The following is a 21236-nucleotide window of genomic DNA, read 5'->3' on the forward strand; positions in this document are numbered from 1 at the left end:
AAAAGGCACCACATGCTTTTTTTCAATTATAAATAAAAATCAGCTGGGTGTTGAATAATTTATGGCTTACTGCAAAGCTGTATTTGAAAACACCAAGCCGGCAGCCTGAGCCATTCCAGCCCACGCATGGACAGCTGCCATGCACCCATATCTGTTACTTTTTTGGAGATTATCTCCACATGCTGTATTATCTGGCTTTCCACATTAGCAAGTAACATGAAACACAATCAATATGAAAGAGGCCACAATACAATTAAAGACAAAGATGAGGCATCCATAGCTTGCTGGTACAGAAACCTGAAGGGAATAAGGTATTGTCCTCTAATTATGGAAGCCATAACCAGAAGAATCCTGGTTAGAAATAAAGATAAATCTGATAGTTTCTGAGTTGCCGAAGGTCCCCTCAGGAAAGAAAAAAAAAAAAAAACTAAACTAAATTTTCAATTAAGATAGTAATTGATAATGGAACTTAAGAAACAAAATCATAAAAATGGTTATATTTTACAAGTCAGTTGGAAAAGAATGCTGGGAAATAGAAGATTCCTTTGAGAGGACCTTAATTACCTTAAAGAAGGTAGCATATAAGCATTTCATACACTGAGACTTTACAGATCAGGTGTTGAATTTTCAGTTTCTTTCCATTGAGCAAAATAGAGAATACTGATTTGGTAAGAATTTGTTATGCTGAATTTCACGTGCCACTCTCCGAACATGATCTAGGTATTTTTGGTCCCGGTAATTCTGGCTCATCAACTGAACAGAAGCTGAATTTATGAAGTATTGGACCAAAACAAAAATAAAACCTCAAACAAAGGTGGTATCTGATAACCCAAATCATAGTAATGTTTTTTTCTCATGAGTTTTTTTTTTATCGATAAGTATTTTCACCCATTCATTTTTATTCCCTTCAGATTTTGCTAATGTGGATTGTAGCATTTCATAGTTTGTTCTTTAAAAGAAGCCCTAAACGCACCTCCTGTGTGTTCGGGTTCCCAGGTGCCTTCACCAGGTAGGGGCTGCTGTAATGACAAAACTCTGCTTTCTGCTGGCCTCAAAGTAGACTCTAGTCTGTGGAATTTGTGAATTCTGTCTCTGACAAGAATAGCATTGCCCCTCTCCTCGTGCTCTGCACTCTCTCTGGCATCAGATCGACCAAGATCCTTCTTTTGGACTACATTTGCAATCTCAGCTACCAGGTCTGACTCTGATTCTGCCTTTTCTGTAGGATTATATTTATGCACATGAACAACATCTTCCCTTTCTCCTAGCAGCTTGGAAAGTAGTGAATAGAAATCACCTGTGGAAAAAAGAGAAGAGAGAAGGGGTGGAGGGTTGATAAGATTGCAAAATTTACAAAATTTTGTGCCTTAAAAATACCATTGCCTGATTCGTCATAATAAGTGAGAGAGAAGGTTGCTCTCAGATGTTTAAGCATCAGGGGAAAAAGGATGATTTTCCAGAACAATGAAAAAAATAATAGGCTTCACATTTCATTTTATATACCACCTATGTCGTCCTATTATCTCAGGAGCCAATAACACCAGATAACCTCTATTTGCATATTAGTGGAAACAAAACGATGTGCATGTGATTGCATGGCATGTTTCAGTAAATGGTTTTCACAGTAGAGTCGGGTTGATTTGGAAGTTACAGTTCATCAGATTTCTAAAAGTATGATCAACAGCTACATCAGAAAAGAGCTACCTTCAAGGAAAACCCTTTGAAGTTGTCTTTAAAAGCCTATTAAAGTATAATGCACAAGAAATTAAAGGTATATTTTTTCAGCATATGCTACAAAACACAAGAAACGTAACAGATATGCATCTCTTTGGCAAGCAAAAAACCCATGTTTTGTTATTATTATTTTGTTAGCAGTGCTACTGTGTGTAGCTCCAGTTGTTCATTTTAGACAAGAAATGAACAAGTTCCAGAAAAATAATTTTGTGAAAAAAGAATACCTCAAATCAGTTTCAAACAAAAGAGATTTTAACAAACTGATATCATTGTAATGGTTCATCACGATGTATTTCATGCCTTTCTGTACTAAAAAGTAAACTTGGATGTGATCATCCATTATCACCAAGACAGTATTATTTATAAAACATTATGAGAGATATAAAATATGACTATGGAAAGTTCACAAAGCATTTTAATCCTTATCATTTACATCTATGGCTTTAAATCCATTTACATCAACTATGTGAATCGGAAACATGTCTACGTTCTTCATAGAAACAAATCTGCTCTTCTAAGCCAAACCCCAAGGTTGAACAAACACTCAGTTCTTTTCCCTCACCCTATTCTAAGGGCTGCTAATGAAATTAGTTATGACCATGGAGTCTTACTGCTTAAGTTTTAATTACATTTACAGCATGATCAGTTAACATTTACAAAATCTTTTTTATGACCAGTAGGAAATGAAAATGATAACCGGTTTTGCTATGATGCATTCCACCAAAGAATATATTATTAAAAAATTGGTGCAAGGGGACATGAAGTCTTTCCAAAATGATGCTAAGAGATCCTGTCATGTTTACAAATAGTCTTGGCTTAATGACTCAAAGCTTTCAATTCTTTCCCATGAAAGCGGCTTATCCCAGGTGAAATCTTCAATCAAAAAATAATTACCAAGTAATAGGGCCAATCTCAGGAAAATGAACAAAGCAAATTACAACTCAACCAAATCTGTTAGGCCACAGTGGCATTTTGCCTCACAGGGAAGAAATTAATTCATTACTGTTAAATTCACCTGCCCTCACACTAAATACAAATAGTTTAATGTGCTGTTGTGCAATGAAACATTTACATGGAAAATAAAACACAAGATTATTTCAGGAATGAGTAAAAACCAGAATTTTAAAACTTGAATCCGGGGCGCCTGGGTGGCTCAATCGGTTGAGCGGCCGACTTCGGCTCAGGTCATGATCTCGCGGTCCGTGAGTTCGAGCCCCGCGTCAGGCTCTGTGCTGACCGCTCAGAGCCTGGAGCCTGCTTCAGATTCTGTATCTCCCTCTCTCTGACCCTCCCCCGTTCATGCTCTGTCTCTCTCTGTCTCAAAAATAAATAAACGTTAAAAAAAAATTAAAACTTGAATCCATGTCATTAGTCTAATATTGATGGAGGAACACAGACTTGCAACTATGCATGGTTCTTCAGGTTTGTCAGTAAAAATCTAAAAGCTGTGATAAAATATGAAATGCACAGCACTCCAGTTCCTTTGAAATTGTCATTTACAGTTATCATTGGGTGAGGAAAGTAAACCTTTAGCAATGTATTAGGCTTCGCTGCATACAGAGTGCACTGGCCTTATGAAAATGAAATTTAGGGCTGCATCTCATTTATAGAGATGACATGTGAGAGAGAGAGAGAGAGAGAGACCACTAGATGGCTATCTCTTACACTCTTACACATAAACTAGAGAGTTTTTCTTTCGCTTCTGGGGTATTGGAAATACGGAATCCTGAGATGTTAAATATTTTTCTGTGCCAGGTATATCTAACCTTGAGTGCAGTGGATGGAGTAGAAAACTAATGGAGCAAGTTGTGGGGTCTCTACCCCAATCTCATTTCTCAATATTCCTTTCTTTCTCCTCAGTTTATGTTACACACATATTGGACTTCCCCTTCCTTCAATGTCACTCTACAATGTTGTTTCTTCTTCCTGGGACAATTGCTCCCCAGTAACCAACTAGCTCCTAAGCCTTCAGATCCTACTGAGGTGTTACTTATATCCAAGAAGCCTTCCTTGACTATCAAATTAGGGGTCTTAGCTATGTGCACATATGGCCCACAGGTCTTTCACTGTATTGTTACTGCCCAGTGTCTGGGGTATACTGCACACTCTTCTTTGAATCCAACCCTGACGCTTAGTAGCTATTTTGTGCCTTAACATTATATAGACAATGACCACTACCTTTAAGAATTCTTTGGTGGATTTAAAGAAGTTAATGTACAAGGCCCAGTTCCGTGTATATCATAAAGGAGGTATCACTAAATATAGCTAATTACCAGCAAAAAAGACATAAATTCCAGTTGTAACATGCACATGCCTCTGTTTCCATCTATTGTTTACCTAAACTTAAAAAAAAAATCAGTTCTTATCTCATATACAGGTATTAGGATTTTCGTAACAGAAAAAAAAAAGGTTTCTTTAACTTTACAGCCCTATATTTTCTCAAGTCACTATGGCTGTTGTAGTGATTTGCGTCCTCGCTTTGCCAAAGTAAATTGTACTTGCGCTTTCTCTCTTTTTTCTTAAGTCTATTTTTGGAGAAAGAACTATCCCTACTCCAGTGTTCTGGATGCCAGCCCTCTCACTACCCTCTGGAGCCTTTCCTATTTGCTTCCTTTTCTTTTCCTAATTCAGCCTCTTTGCCAAAGACTTGACTCAGGATAAAAGCACACTCAGTCTGCATTTATCTTGAGTGGGTCATGGAAGCAAGGGAGACCCTCCTCTGACACAGTCTATCTTTCAGACTTTTCTGCCTTCCCTTTTCCAAGTTCCAACATGGCCTAACAGTGCTTTCTGTGATAATGGAAATACCCTGTTCCTGTGCTGCCCAACATGACGCCACTAGACACGTGGGGCTACTGAGAACTTGTAATGTGGCTAATGTGATTGAGGAGTTTAGTTTTTAATTTTACTTTTAATTAATTTATACCCCAATTTAAATAACCACATGTGGCTAGCGCCTACCATATTGGACCGTGCAAGGCTACTTCATCCTTGCTCACAACATCCTCTCTCCTTCCCAAGTCAAAGGCATCTGATTCCACTTCTTCATTCATCCCTGTATGACTTCCACATGAGTTGCTCAAGAGCTCTTAGTTGCCACAGCCATCTTAACCTATCAGCGGCATGCAGCACTGCTGAAAAGTCCCTTCAGAAACTCTCTGCTTATAACACTGTTCTTTCTAGATCTCCTCTACCTGTCACCTTTGCTTTCTCATATTCCTCTCCCCAACATATGAAAATGTTGTTTTCTGAGGTCTGTCCCTGGCATCCTTTCTCTCCGCTGGCTAAGGCCTCTTCCTGCTGAGAAATATCAGCCATTCACAAGGCTTAAGTTGCTGCCTCCAGACAAATGACCCTCATATCTGGAGCTCTCCTAATACCAAATTGATTTATAAAACCACCCTGTGGAAATTTCCACCTAGATGTCTGTTTCATAGGAATTTTGAACTCAACCTGTCCTAAACTGAGCTCTTAATCTCCTCCCCATACTTTATCTTTTTATAGTATCTGTCTTGATGATGAAGCATGTTTTGGGTCCATCAATCCAGAAAACTGGATTCGTCCCTCTCTCACCAGTGAATCAACTGATTCATCAATGCTGATATGTCAACATCATTTTTTCCCTCCCTACCACCAGGACTCATTTGGGATTCTTATCATCTGATTGGCGTGCTTAAAGACTCTTCCCCTCCTTCCTCAGAATGGATTTTCATCCCTGCCTTCAACGTCAAAATCTGTCTGTAATGGTATTAAAGCTGTTCTACCTCTGTGGAACGGACTTCTGATTCATGGTAGCCTGCTTCCCTGGACACTCCTTGCTTATGCCCCACCTTTTTCTCGGCTCTGTCAATCTATATACTTCTCAGGGGTATTCTCTAATTTTATTCTGGCTCCCACTGCTAAGAGGACCATATAATTTCTTTCCCAAACTGGGACATATTTGAGAAGAAAAAGGGTAATGGTAAAATTTATACTAGGTATAAAATGGGACAATTCTGGAAAAACTGGGATGTACAGTTACCCTACCTATTGTTGACAGAGATAAGAGGATAAACAAGTACTTTATAAACTGCACATGACAATAGTAATAGCTAAAATTTTTTGTGAGCTTTGCATTACCTAGTTGCTTTGCTGAGTTGCCGTATATGATTTAACACATTTCATCTCTACAAAATACTTACTGTCTTCAGCTGAGATGAGGAAATCAACGGTACAGTACAAACCTGCACATCTGGTAGGAAGGTGAACTGGGATTTGAAGGAGCAACCTGTATTAAGGGCACACCTTCTAACTGATGACTATACTGGATCCAGGTTCCACTTTTTTTTTTTTTCCCTATAGTGGCTAATAAACTCCTGTGAATTTACCTCAGACCTGTCAATCTTACTATATTTGTTTTTTCTATTTAAATGAACTGTCTTCTGAGCTTTGTGCCAGGTGTGCTCTTTAACTGAACAAGTTTCTTTTTGTCCTTTGCTGGCCTGCCTTCTCCACATCATAACATAAGATGCTTGTAAACTAGTTAATACCTCCATACCATAGTGATTTGACAAAGCTGGCCTAAAGAATAATGACTGGCTACCTTTGGTTTGAAAAAGTAGGAGGGTTTTCTGTTCTCTTCAATAGTTTTCACTTCCCACTTCTAATATACCTTATGTGGTATGATCAAACTCTCTAAGATTTTCTTAAAAAAATGGTACATTTAAATTATCTGAGAAGGGACAAGTGGCAAGGGATAAATGTGATTTTTTATGGAAACATTAAAAATCTCTCATTTCTTACACATTGTCATATTTCCAGTGATTAGTACTATTCCTATCACAGCAGCTATCCAGTAAATTATTATGGGATGAATAATAATTTGTTAAAAATGTCACCCTTTGCCTCTGCATCAGTAGAAATAAAAATATTTCTTTGATGATTTTAGGCTGCAGTGAGTCCATTTATTTTTTTCTCACTCAAACTTTGATTCTTATAGAATGCACAAATGTTCTAGTTCTTTTATGTCATTTGGCTGAGTGGGTCTGGATTTGGAAAACATAACTGTGCTAGCAGCTAATGTGCCAGGAAAAAGTACACAGCATAGTAGAAGAAAATCTAAAACACTACCAATTAAACTCCCAATGTGTTAAGTTGTATGCTTGCATTAACTACTTCATGACTCAGTGGCCTTTTTTCTTTAGTAGGGACCATTCGCATTCCCTGCCATCAACATGAAAATTTTTCTGGCTTACCTTCAGGAATATAGTGAGATCAAACTGAAATAAAAACATACATTGAAAAATTGCCCCATGAGTTTTTTTTTTAATAAAATGCTTTAAAATTATTGGAAAAAAAATAAGTATCTCTACTTTTAGACAGTGTAAAAAATCTTTAAGAATATATTTTTTTAAAGCTTATTTATTTATTTATTTTTTTTTTTTTTAAATTTTTTTTTCAACGTTTTTTATTTATTTTTGGGACAGAGAGAGACAGAGCATGAACGGGGGAGGGGCAGAGAGAGAGGGAGACACAGAATCGGAAACAGGCTCCAGGCTCCAGGCTCCGAGCCATCAGCCCAGAGCCTGACGCGGGGCTCGAACTCACAGACCGCGAGATCGTGACCTGGCTGAAGTCGGACGCTTAACCGACTGCGCCACCCAGGCGCCCAAAAGCTTATTTATTTATTTTTGAGAAAGAATCCCAAGCAGGCTCCAAAGTGCTGTCGGCACAGAGCCCAACGTGGGACTTGATCTCTTGACGTGAGATCATGACCTGAGTGGAAATCGAGAGTCAGCCACTTAACCAACTGAGCCACCCAAGCACTCCTAGACAGCGAAAAATCTTAATTGTGGAGGCATTTAAAAAAATAATCAGAAACATCGTGGTAATCTTCAGACTATGAAGTCCTATTTCCCACACATACCACTAGTACTTCATTACCCAAACCAAACAACGCTCGTTATTGCTCTGTCACTTCTATGGTACATGGAAAGTAAATAGGATGTTCATCAGCGTTTAACCCCTGACAAAATATGCCAAGTAACTAAGCTAGTGAGATTGCAATGTGCAATGTAACTGATTAATGACAGAGATATGAGGAATGGAGAAATAAAAGCATTTCTTTTCAGATTTTAATATTTTTGGTTTGTAACTCAGTCATAGTTGATTTTCCTTTCTGGTTAGTTGATTTGGTTTATTCAGCACTTACTTAACACTAACATTTATCCCACTAGCCTTAGAGAAATAAAGCATGATCATGATGACAGCTCAAGGATCTCAAAAGAAGTGAACTTTATTATTTTTTCCTCCTACTGAATTGAACAATCAGAAATGAGCTTCTCCCTGCACCTTTTCCTAAGAAAATGAGACAAATATAAAAAAGGAGAAGTTAGCAGATGATGGCTTCTGCAACTACCATGCACACAGATCTGTATCAGAAAGCACAACTGTGTGATAAATGATCATTCTCATCTGCCTATTCTGCTATTAGGAAACCAATTCAAAACAGCATCCACTCAGCTTCCCAGAGCCTTGGGGGGTATTTAGAATTGCGTTTGATAGATGAGTTCAATATGTAAAGACTTGTGAGCTGCTCATAAATCATAACAAACCAATAAATTTTTAGCGAATGGGAATACAAACAAGAATTGTAACTTCTTTCAAACAGCAAAGTGGCACTGAGGGCGCTTAGAATTAGCCAAGAAGATGCTACTAAAACCATTTGGACTTTATTAAGGGATGAATGAAGTATTCTATTTTGAATAAAGCAAAGAAATACAAATTGTGTGATTAAGCCCGGACTTTGCTCCACTCCTCTATAAATGGTTTACCAACTGTCACCTTAACAAGCTTTTGCAGTAGACTATTGTCTTTTAAACTTGAAACCTTGTTCCCTTGATTCTGCTTATTTGATAAAACATGCCAATGGTAATTCATTTTTGTAGCATAAAACCAGGGTGAAATTATTCTGTTTCACAGAAGGTGTCTGAAGACCTTTAACTATCTGGGGTCATGGAGTGTTTTCCCTCTACAAATTGTATTTTTGTCATATTCTCCCTGCCTTGGGAATATAGTCACTCATGCTGACCTTTGAGTAGAAAGATTGATTATATGAGGGCACAAAGACTACAATGAGAAGAGTTTGGAGAAAACCGAGTAAAACATGTTAAAAGGCCCTTTCTGCAGCAAAAGCAATGCTGTCTAGAGCATAATGTATAATAACAAGGACAACTGGCATTGTAGATTTTGACTTTCAATTCTGCCATGATTTTTTTTTTAAGACATCAAATCTTCACAATACAACTAACACTGAATTTCAATGTTCAGAATTTCATTGCAGAATGCAGAATTCAATGCAGAATTTCAATACTGCACCTTATACTTTGAATTATAAAGGAGAGAAACACTCAAAATCAGCACTCCTAATAGTAGTTGCATTGATGCTTGCTTGAAGCTGGTAAGCTTCCTTGTTTCAGCCCAAGCTCCTCACCCAAACAATGTTGAAAGAAAGCTCAGGTTGTACCACAGGTAGAGCGAACGTATGTGAGAAGTCATACGCATAAGAAATATAGAGAAATTACAAAACACACTTTACTTTCCTAAAAGTGCCAACCATAAGATATAAGTAAAGGATATGTTCATGTGTCTGCTCTGGGAAACCTCAACACCACCCTTTCATTCTGAAGTCTCCTGGGATTCATTTTCTCCACTCAGAATCAATGTCTAATTGAGTCGTACTGTTTAGCTGACTGTACTTATTACAGATATAGGTGATTCCTCACTTACAGTGTTTTCAAAGAACAGTAACATTTCAGTTCATTTTGAATACCTATTAGTGTTTTTCTGCTTGGAGGCAGACATAATCAACTCATTAACAGATTAGCTCACCTACAGGCAAACAGGCTATTTTCAAGGCAGTATAGGTAGGAATATACACATACTATGCAGGCATTAAAAATCATGCTTGCTAGTGATTTCTGTAGTTGGAAGAAATATTCAAGATATAATATTTTTAAAAAAGGAGACAAAACTGTGCATATATGATCTAAACATTATTAAAATAATGTATATATAATATATATTTCACACAAAGATGTCCATATACATCCCTATTTCTGGGGATAATGGATGATTTTTATTTGATTCTTTATACTTTTCCTTAAATACCATATTTTTTTAAATGAATATTATTTAACAACTCAGTCAAATAAACATTATGTTTTAACCGCCCCCACCGCCCTCCCACAGACTTAATTAAAGCTTCACTAAAATGTGTCTCATTGTTGTACGATCCAGGACAACCTGATAGGTAAAGCTGTCATACAATGAGGCTCTTCTGATGTCTTCATAATTACATCTTTTGAGATAAGGTCTGAGATACATTTGCCTTACACCAAATTTTGTTCTACAGGAAGCAAATATATACAAGGATACTGCAGAAGGTAAGCGTGTTTGTAAGCATAGGCTGGGCAGTACTACATAGATTCATAGATCTGAGCTGTCTCTTTCAAACTCTAGTAAAATTTCCAATCAAGGTTAATATCCTGACAAAAATTAATAGCTAGCAATTTCAGTGATTCGAATTTCAAAAACACCCCACTTCTATTCCTTCTGGAGAAACAGAGTATCAGATAAATAATGTGACAGAGCTACATTTTTTTTTCAGCCTATAGCATATGAATACTTCTCTCTCTCTCTCTTTTTTTACTACCTTAATAAAAGTCATCCCTTCTTTCCAATGGAGCATTTATTATATATCTTGACCTTTATCTTCCTGTATGCTTTCCAATGTATTAAGATAGGAAGTAAAAATAATATTGTTTGTATTCTCCAGGAAGAACTATCTCTATTATTTAGCTACTGATGGGTATAGAACTTGCCTTTCTGACATTTGGGGTCTTTTCTTTCCTGCTCCACAAGTGTTCTATTTCCATTGGGGATCTGACATCCTCTGTGTGACCAACATAGATGCTGTCTGTTAACTTGTGGCTAGCACAACTGAAATGATTCATGGCTTTTATTTATTAGGGATTTAAAATATTAAAAGAATCAGTACAACCTGGAGGAGTACCTGAACATAAATTGTTTTGTCCAGAGCACCAAAATAAGGCAGGAGGTTGAGTTGGAGGGTTTACTTTAAAATTAGCAGATGTGGCATAATTTATCTGAATAATTAGAGCCCTGATCAATCTATCAACTCAGGGAATGAATACAAATACACATTTTGTGCAAATCAACATCTTTCAGAAGAATGGGGTACTTACTCTCTCAGTAATGAGTAGATTCGCCACGTGTAGCGCAAGGAGACAGATTGACCTCATTAGCGAATCAAATGGACTATGTGTACAAATATGCATTTGGCATACCTTTATATTCTCTAACTTACAGGCTGGTGGTCCCCAAAGGCCTGTAGAATAATATATAGGCTACAATGGACATTGAATGGTTTTTGGTTAGGTATCTGTCTTCAAATAACCTGGGAGGTGACATTTTGATGGACCCACTAATGTCAACATGTGAATGCCATAGCCCATTTTTGGTAGTATGAAAATTCAGTCAGAAGAATATTTTTTCTTCTCAAGTGAAATAACTTTACAGAACTTTTATTCGTAAGTAGAATAAAGCACTAACTATAAGAAAATAATTTCTTCTGTGTCCGTGGAATTCTTCTCTGGAATCAGTAAGTCTTTGGATATATTTAAACTTCTTAATATTATATGTATGCTATCAGATGTGAAAGGGTAAATGACTGGCAAAACATGAAAGTGTTTTAAAGAATTTGGTTTTTAGGCATAAGTGATAGACCCGTCCTAAATCCTATTTGAAAAGAACAGGTTAAACTTGACATTTAAGGTTCTTCACCTAGTGAAACTTTTGGGTTTCTAACCTTTCAGAAGTTTCAGTGTCTCCCTTGATCAACTCAACAAACTTGAAAAGGAAAACACAGCCCAGCCTAAGTTTCCATAGAAACTTACCTTTTTATTAGACACATCTACTAAATGATGGTCTCATTCCATACTGTATCACATATGTTACTATTTGGAAGAGTATGCTAAGATGACTCAAGTTATTTCAAAGACATATATTCCAAACAGTGTGTTCATTATCAAAACTGAAATGATTCATTTTAAGTCTGATCAAATTTCAGTACAATTATAACAAACACTATTACTACTACTACCATATTTAGGTTATAATTACTAACTTCCTTACAATTATACACAAAGGATTGATAAATTTAGCTAATTTAAATCATACTCAATAGTTTAGTATGAGCCATTTAGTATAACATCATCTCCCTTTTTTTGACTCAACAGAAAAGTACCAACAACTTTGAGCTAAAGTCCTATTTTATTTTTCCCAAAGGCCATTTTGTTGGAATGAGATGCTATGGAACATACTCTATATAACTGAAAAAACATTTCTATTATGGTTTACCTTATTTCCCTTTCAGAGTGCATGTTTCCCTTTAAAAAGTCTGTATTCTTTAATTTTGCAGATACTCTTAATGCAAGAGTGTTATCTTTGTCCTAGACCTCCTAGATACATTCTGAAGAATTCCAATAGTGGTTTACAATATCCAAAGAGTGAGAAATTTCTGTCTGTTGCCAATAGAAAATATCTATTTCCTGTACACTTTATGTTGTCCTAAGAAGTATGTTTGCATTAACATTAATGTTTTAAAATATATCCTATCTAGGCCAAAAAGACTTGATAAGATAACATACTCCAACACATAACACAAAGTATCATCTTTGAAACAACTAGTAAGAAAAAATTGAGGAAAATATTTTTCAGTGCCAAGATACGCAGTGTATGACATGCAAGGACCAAGTATTACAGCTTCAAATAAATGGATCAGAGGAAGAAGGATGCTCTCCTGATTCATCAGATGCACAATTTAATATAAAACTATAAATGCCTAAGTTGGTAATCCCACCTACCTTACTGAAGGCAGAGAAGACTTAAGAGAGGCCAGATGCAAGTTTAAGTCCTAATTTATTTTAAATACAGTCAATGAACATACCATACAAAATACACAAGATTTTAAATGGTAAAGTCCTTTCAAGTTTAAAATGCTGCCCAATGAATGTTTCTAACAATTATATTTGCGCTATATATAAAAGATACAATATTAAGTAAACCAAAACAAAGAAATATCTGATAGGTCCAAATTATTACATCAAGGAATTTTACTTTCAAAGCTAAAGTACAACAATTGACCATTTTCTCATGAATTATATATTATATAAACACAGCAATACACAGGGATCGAGGCTGGTAAGACCTAAAATATCTTAGTAACTTTAAGATTTGGTTGCCCAATTGGAGTATGAACACTTTTATAGGCCAAGTTATAAAACTATGCATACATACCCTGTTCTAACACTTCTTCTTCTCCTTTTGGCTGCTGTTGTAAGGAAGTCTTATCTTTGTTCTCTGTTTCTGTAAAGGATCAAAAAAACTGAGCATAAATTTGTGGGATATATCATATACTTTAAATAGCTTATTGGAAATATGCCGTCAACATAAAAATATTTTCAGGGTCTTATGTTTCATAAAAACAAAAGCATTAAGAATTTAATTCGCAAAAATCTCCAGTGTAACCACCAATTAAGAAGAAGATTTCTGACTTAATAATTAAATCAACTACCCTTTCAGTAATACATACATGATACCAAACTAAAAATGCATTAATAAAACTGCTTATAATTTTAAAAATTGAACTTACTGAAATTTTAAGGATATTTTAAGAACATTTTAAGGCACATTCTATAAATATATTAAGATCTTAATAAGTGACCTAATTGCTATGTAAACTTCATTCATAAAATTTCTTTTTTTTTTTTATTTTATTTTTATTTTTTTTTTTTCAACGCTTTTTATTTATTTTTGGGACAGAGAGAGACAGAGCATGAACGGGGGAGGGGCAGAGAGAGAGGGAGACACAGAATCGGAAACAGGCTCCAGGCTCCGAGCCATCAGCCCAGAGCCTGACGCGGGGCTCGAACTCACGGACCGCGAGATCGTGACCTGGCTGAAGTCGGACGCTTAACCGACTGGGCCACCCAGGCGCCCCTTCATTCATAAAATTTCTAATAGAAAGACATAAGAAGGTGCTCTGGCACTTTAAGATTGAACTTGTAAAACTCAATGAAGTCTCAGCATACTTCATCTAATAAAACAGGGTGTGGGTTTTGCAATTTTAAACTAACAAAATGACAATCAGTATGATCATTTTGCAGAGGAAGAGCAAGTTCATCAACAATTCTGAGAATGAGACCAAAAAGGCCAAGATTAGAAATGCCTCATAAATCACAAACTCTTCTTTGCTTGAGGAGGCCCATTAAAATAGATAATTTAGGGTATGGTTGGAGACAATCACCATTTTCATTGGCAAACTGAAGCACTCTTCAGAACATGGTGTATAAATTCATAAATTACATAAGTCATTACTTGCTATGGAAGGAATCAAATGGGGAAACTAGAAAACATGAATTGAATGAAAAAAGAGGTACATTTCTGGAATTGGCCCCCAAATTAATCTGTTTCATCACCAGTTGAGATTTTTCACTTTAACTGTTTTGATGGGGACATGTCAGGAGGGACGACAGGTTACAAAAGAAGGGAAAGTGGGAATTGGATTGTGTGTACAAGTGATTGCGACAGGAGGAGGGTGATTTTAAATATTAATCATACAGTCAAGTGTGATATGCAAGAAAATATAAAATATGAAATCATATTGTACTGTAAATTAATACCCATTTTACCTTTGTGATGTCCATGCATCATAACCATATCAGACTGCACAGGAATTGGAATATTGGCCTCCGGTGGTATGGTTCTGAACATATCTGGAGCTACATTCTGCGTGCAGGTCATGAAAGAGACTGCATGCCTAGCTTCCATGTAATACATAATGTATAAGTTGCACATTTCATCACTAGATGTGCCACTGCAAGCAAAAAAAAAAAAAAAAGACATAACAAATCAGCCATTCACATAAAACACATTCTTAATGCAAGAAAAACACAACCAGTAAATCTGCCAGCAATAGGTTCAGAGGTGGAAATATTGTGCACTTATTTTATAGCTTTCATTAAAGCCCATCACGGTTTTCAGTATCTAAAGCACAGTGTCAAAGGCCTATCTCCACTTCATAATGGAGTATCCATCCATTCGCACTCACTCCATGCAGTACCAAGTACGGCAGATGGAAATGGCATTTAAGCAGCCATTCTTTCCTCTTTTAAGTCCTTTTATTCTTTAGCCCTTCTTCCATTTGCTAAAACTCAGAGATTGGGCAAAGTACTTTTCTGACAGAAAAATCTTAATTATTCATTTAATAACGGTAAAATTCAGGACACTTTAACAGGAATGTCATATATTATTTACAAGCCTTCAAAAATGCCTTCTTCCATTTAACCCTGAGAGTCTAGGATCTTGCTTTCGGTAACTGCCTTCTTCCTCATGGTCACATGAACGGAGAGTCATGTACTGACCCTAAGACATCATAAATGTATCCCTGAAACCTGAACTGGCACCTTGGCTTCTACACCAGGGAAGAAAAGGGAGCCTCAGGAGTGATACAAAATGAAAGCAATCCTAAGCTCTTCTAAAGATCAGACCTCCATGGGGCAGCACTGAACAACTGAAAGACTCAATATTAAAAATAGATTTTAAAACAGTGCGATGATGGGTGTGTGGGTGGCTCAGTCAGTTAAGTGTCCGATTCTTGGTTTTGGATCAGGTCATGATTTCACAGTTTGTGAGGTTGAGCCTCATGTTGGGCTCTTTGCTGACAGTATGGAGCACGCTTGGGATTCTCTCTCTCTGTTTTTCTCTCCAACCCTTCCCTGCTTACACATGCTCGTGCACATTCTCTCTCTCTCTCTCTCAAAATAAATAAATAAACTTAAAATAAATAAATAAAATAAAACAGTGGGATAGACATTTCCAAGATAAAAGTTCCAAATAATATAAGTTATGCCTAGTAGTTTAAAACATGTTTTCTTCTTTCTTTCATGTGGGTTATCATGTATTTCATTCTCTACATTACTATTAGGAGGGAATTATTTTGGTACACCATCATGAGACTTTCATTTCCAAGGTAGTTTGCACAGATGAATGTTTCCTTTTTGGTGTTCTGACAATTTTTAGCAAGCCTCTGCTAATAAAAAACAAGCTATGAAGTGGACTATTTGCTCTACAAAAATACGTCAGTGGTGATTTTTCCAGCAATGTCATGTGGCACTCTCTTCCTCTCCATAGCAACAGAATGACATCAGCAAGGGAAGGAAAATTTTTTTTTTTCAAAACAGGGATGTAGTTTCTGTAAGGTCTGAAAATGTAAAGCCCCTGAGAGACCAGAGGAATGAATCCCTGCCATGGGAAGCACTTTTCATGCTTTAAAAGTCATTTGGCTTCTCATTCTCTGAATCTGATACCTGTCAGTGTAATTGCTTCTCCCGTGAAATATAAGCAAATGGTGAGGTGCAATCCCAAACAAACACCTGTTCACTACACAGATCTTCATGTGTCAAAACACCATTCCTAAGAATTCCATTTTAACATTGCTGGAGTTGGTCAGAAAACTGCGCTATAAAAGAAATGGCTGGTGTCAAAGTAATAAAACCAGAACCTCTCACCATATTATCTACCCTTCCCCTGTTCAAAAGGAAGTAAAATATATAGATCAAGGGACAGAGATGAGGGAGAAGAAATTCAAGATGTGGCTCTAGTTTAGGAGACCTTGAATCATCATGCAGAGAGGGAAAGCAAAATAATCATGTATGCTTCTCCAATTAGTGAAAGTAAAATCTTAATAAATTTATATAGTAATAAATGAAACTTGCAACCAATCCATGGACAGATCCTCCCATATTTTACCTGTACGGGAACATCATGCCCATGTTCATCTCTAAACACATGCCTGTGAGATAGCATAATCTGCTCACCAATATAGTTTTTTTAAGATACCGATTTTATGATACAAAATTGAGCTGGTCAAATAACTTAAGAATCTTTGCTGTCATACAGAAAATTTCATTAAAGAGCTAAAGAGAAAGAAAAGAGTCATACTTTATTCCTTTCCATCCATAACTGAACTTGTAGTTGAGGTAACTCTGAGTTCCTATCTGACAGGGAAACTATCACTTCTTAAATGGGTTAGGACTCAAGACACCCTTAATATCAGCAAACTAATTTGCCTATTTTATTCCACATCCTTCTTTCTTCCACTCAACAGTAATAAAAAAATATGACGTTAAATCAAACTGCTTTTGGTTAAACATCAACTCTTGATTCTGGCTCAGGTCATGATCTCCAGGTTTGTAAAATCGAGCCCCGTGTCGGCTCTGTGCTACAGCACGGAGCCTGCTTGGGATTCTCTCTCTCCCTCTCTCTGCCCCTCCCCTGCTCACATGCAAATGAGTGTGCATGCTCCCCCCCAAAAATAAATAAATAAACTTAAAAAAAAAATCAAACTGCTTTCTGTATTCCTAAGGGAGAATTCTGACACATCTACCCTTATTTTCCATAAAGAACAACACGTGCAATTCAACTCTGTCAACCTAATGACTATTAACATGAGAAAGTATGTTGGGAGGCTGTGTTCACACGTAGGCCCTGGCTCTGTTGAATAGCCCTTTATGCATTTCCTAATGCCAATGTGATTCCCTGAACAATGCCTCCTAGTACCAGCTGTATTCCAAAATTACAGTGGTGCAGGTCTTTCATCAAGCAAAATAAAGTGCTTATGTGATTACTACTTTTTATATCAGCTAGCTCTCAATCTGACAAAGTGTGATGAACCTGAAAATTGTTAAGCCCTCAATAAATATTTGTTGAAGGAAAGAATGAATAATCTATTTTAATAAATGTTTACAACTTGTTATGGCATAACCAGTTACCCCTAATATATCATACTGCTGAGTCAGGTTAATTTTATGAACTTGGTCTAAGGCATTCCAGAAAAATATTTATAGCTATCTATTTATCTATCTACCTATTTATCATCTATGTTCTGTGAAGGTTTTAGTAAAACATATTATTTCATATAAACATATGTAATAGAGGTTTAAGAAAGTACAAAATATTCTCAAATGTCCCATTTTAAAAAAACCCAAATCTTGTTGTACACTGTGACTCTGATACTCCTTCCATTGATCATGCCCTCAGCCCTAATCCCATTAAAAAAAAAAAGAATGATGGGAAATACTAATTTTGGAAAGAAATATGAACACTTTAAAGAACTTTATTTTCATGGGGCGCCTGGGTGGCTCAGTCGGTTAAGCGTCCGACTTCGGCTCAGGTCATGATCTCACGGTCTATGAGTTCAAGCCCCGTATCGGGCTCTGTGCTGACAGCTCAGAGCCTGGAGCCTGTTTCAGATTCTGTGTCTCCCTCTCTCTCTGACCCTCCCCCGTTCATGCTCTGTCTCTCTCTGTCTCAAAAATAAATAAACGGGGGCGCCTGGGTGGCTCAGTCGGGTTAAGCGTCCGAACTTCAGCTCAGGTCACGATCTCGAGGTCCGTGGGTTAGAGCCCCACGTCGGGCTCTGGGCTGATGGCTCAGATCCTGGAGCCTGCTTCCGATTCTGTGTCTCCCTCTCTCTCTGTCCCTCCCCCGTTCATGCTCTGTCTCAAAAATAAATAAAATGTTAAAAAAAAATTTTTTTAAATAAATAAACGTTAAAAAAAACCTTAATTTTCAAAACTTTGAATTGTTTCATAAGGGGTTTCATGGTGCTTTTAAACTTATACATTAAGGAGTTATTGATCATATACCTTTATCTTTGCATATAATACACTTTAAAATGTTGATTAAAGTACTGTATTTGATATCTATGAATATCCATCAGACATTCTCATATGTACATGAAATAACTGGTTCCAAATGAAAAATACGACCAAGAAAAATGACCAAATAGGTAAATATTATCTACCAATTCTCAAGAGTTAATTTAAAAATTTAGCATATAAACTTTCTGGGAAATTAACTGACTTAATTAGCTTAATTAACTGACTTAATAAAATTCTTTTTTGGTTTGTTTAAACTTGACTAAATGTTAGAAACGAATTTAGAGAAGTCTCATATTGAATATAAAATATGTACTGCAGTCAGCCACAAAATACTGCTTTTACATAAATTAGGTAGTACTATGTTGCCAGTATATACATCGGTGCAACTTTGTCTAAGACATATTCATATTTACTATTTTAAAAGAAATTTAATATATCTAGGTTAAAAAATATTACCATTAAGTAAATTAATACGTCTTATTTTAAATCCATCTATTTTTTTTAAGCTTATTTATTCATTTTGAGAGACACAGAGAAAGCAAGCCAGGGAGGGGCAGAGAGAGAGAATCCCAAGCAGGCTGTGCACTGTCAGCACAGAGCCCGATGCAGGGTGTGAACCCACAAAATGCGAGATCATGACCTGAGCCAAAACCAAGAGTCAGATGCTCAGCCGAGTAAGCCACCCAGATGCTCCCAAATCCCCTTGTTTTTTTATAAATGTTTATTTATTTTAAGAGAGAGAAAGAGAAAGCACGGAGGGGCAGAGAGAGGGAGAGAGAGAATCCCAAGCAGGCTCCATGCCATAAGCAAAAAGCCTGACACGGGGCTTGATCCTAGGAACCGTGAGGTCATGACCTGAGCTGAAATCGAGTCGGACGCTTAACTGACTGAGTCACCCAGGCACCCCCCGCCCCAAATCCACCATTTTTTAATGGTTGTATTTTCTGTTGAGTCCCTGCTATGAAAATATCAGTCCCTATTTTTTAAAAAGTGCTTTTTAAAAGCCTTTTAACTATCATTGTTCCACTCAGGCAAAATTTTCTCCAGTCCTAAGATTTTTAGCTTACTACAAACTTAAGCTCAGATTGGGTGGAAGAATACTCAGCTGAAAATCCTGGCAGGTCACTGATAGAATTTCCCCGTAAAACCTAATTTCCAGGTGGCTGCAGAAGAAGAAAGTTAAACATTTGATGCAGGTGGTTCTTCCAGGACATGGAGGGACATCTCCTAGCCCCATATGACCTGCGGGTAAGTGGGCTTGCATCTGAGTAGGCTTCCTGCTCATGGCTCACACCTGTGCCCAGAGGGAGTGCATGTTCATGTATGTGGGTTGGGAGTTAGGCAGGAAGGGAGAAAAGGGAGAGGAACTTTACAGAGTATCATTTAACAGACTCATAAAATACTGGTTTTCTTTTTTTACTGTTCACATTCTCAACTGTAATTCTATACTACCCTATAGAAGTAGTATCCATTATTTTACAAAATGAATGCATTGATGCTATAACCTTTCTAAAACTAAAATGCATAATAGTGCTATAGGAATACCATGTGTTGTTATGAGAATTATTATTCATATTCAAATTTTATTCAAGCCTGTCTTATCAGTTTATCATTTCACTGGGAAAAATTGCTTTCTTAATATAAATTAAATATTCCGAATATGGGCTCATCCCATAACTTAATTTCCTGTAATTTCCTTCTATTATCATTTATATTTCAAAATGGCATTCCCTTTAGCCCACATGGGATGTACAGTCATTTTAGGGTATTATTTTATTATTTATTTACTTATTTATTTAGACAGAGAGAAAGTGTGTGTGCACGTGCAAGAGAGAGAGATCTCAAGCAGGCTCAACGCCCAGCATGGAGCCTGATGCAGTGCTCAATCCTATGACCGTGAGATCATGACCTGAGCTGAAATCAAGAATTGGACACTCAACCGACTGAGCAACCCAGGTGCCCCAAGCAAAATGCATATTTTAAAAAAAACTAGAATTATTTGGAATTAGTTCTGAACTCTGAAAAATGAAAGAGCCTTCCTGAGATTACTTTGGCCTCTCATTTTGGCACTATTAACAAGTTACTAATTTTTATGTTGGATACTGCCTCACAGAGGACACTCAAAGGATATAATTCGGTCAAAGTTATAAGTCCTTCCAAATTGCTAAGGGGGCTCTCAGCAAAAATTTCTACCTATTCCACACTTGAACTTGTACACTAATACACAGAATGTGTTGAAAGGGATTTTTTTCTTACTTTGTTTACCTATTTCAAAGGTTAATAAAATCACCAATGGTACTTAAGTAAAGCTGTGGAGGTCTACGCTAACAGAGTGGAAAATAGCTGATCAATACCCTGTGACTCCTATTACTTCACGTGAGAAGTAAATGTCTAATTCTTTCCTTCACATCTAATTTTGTCTACTTTGTCAAGCCTTTTCTTACCATTCATGCGACTCAGTAATTTTGCTGTTTTCCTCAAGACTCCCAAACTTAAAAAATTTATTCAAAAGCAAAACTCTTAGAAACTTCTTGTTTAATATAACGATAATTTTTTTCTGTTTGTTCTATCTTTAGCCTTAAAATTGATGTTTATTAATATAAAAATCATCTTAGAGAGAAATAAAAAATCCTATTCCACTGTCTCAAACGCCTTTTTTTCCTTTTACTTGCTTCAGCATCTTTTCCCTTTCCCCTGACAACCAATAGCTGGTGTTGT

The 21236-nt window shown here is 36.7% G+C and overlaps 1 protein-coding gene across 20 annotated transcripts in view; it reads right to left on the reverse strand.

Moving 5' to 3' along the window:
• PAM (peptidylglycine alpha-amidating monooxygenase) overlaps positions 1 to 21236 on the reverse strand; it is a 159186-nt gene that overhangs the window by 52559 nt on the left and 85391 nt on the right. For 14 of the 20 annotated variants that reach the window (XM_058725992.1, XM_058725976.1, XM_058725968.1 and 11 more), the window contains exons 12-14: positions 14487 to 14671; positions 13093 to 13161; positions 974 to 1297 (exon numbers count right to left, since the gene is read on the reverse strand). In XM_058725992.1, coding sequence (XP_058581975.1) covers positions 974 to 1297; positions 13093 to 13161; positions 14487 to 14671 — 578 coding nt within the window. The remainder of the gene's footprint in view (positions 1 to 973; positions 1298 to 13092; positions 13162 to 14486; positions 14672 to 21236) is intronic. The other 6 variants (XM_058726019.1, XM_058726011.1, XM_058726002.1 and 3 more) reach the window with 1 other exon arrangement.

This window comes from Neofelis nebulosa, chromosome 1, assembly GCF_028018385.1.
Source record: "Neofelis nebulosa isolate mNeoNeb1 chromosome 1, mNeoNeb1.pri, whole genome shotgun sequence".
Classification (NCBI taxonomy): Eukaryota; Metazoa; Chordata; class Mammalia; order Carnivora; family Felidae; genus Neofelis; species Neofelis nebulosa.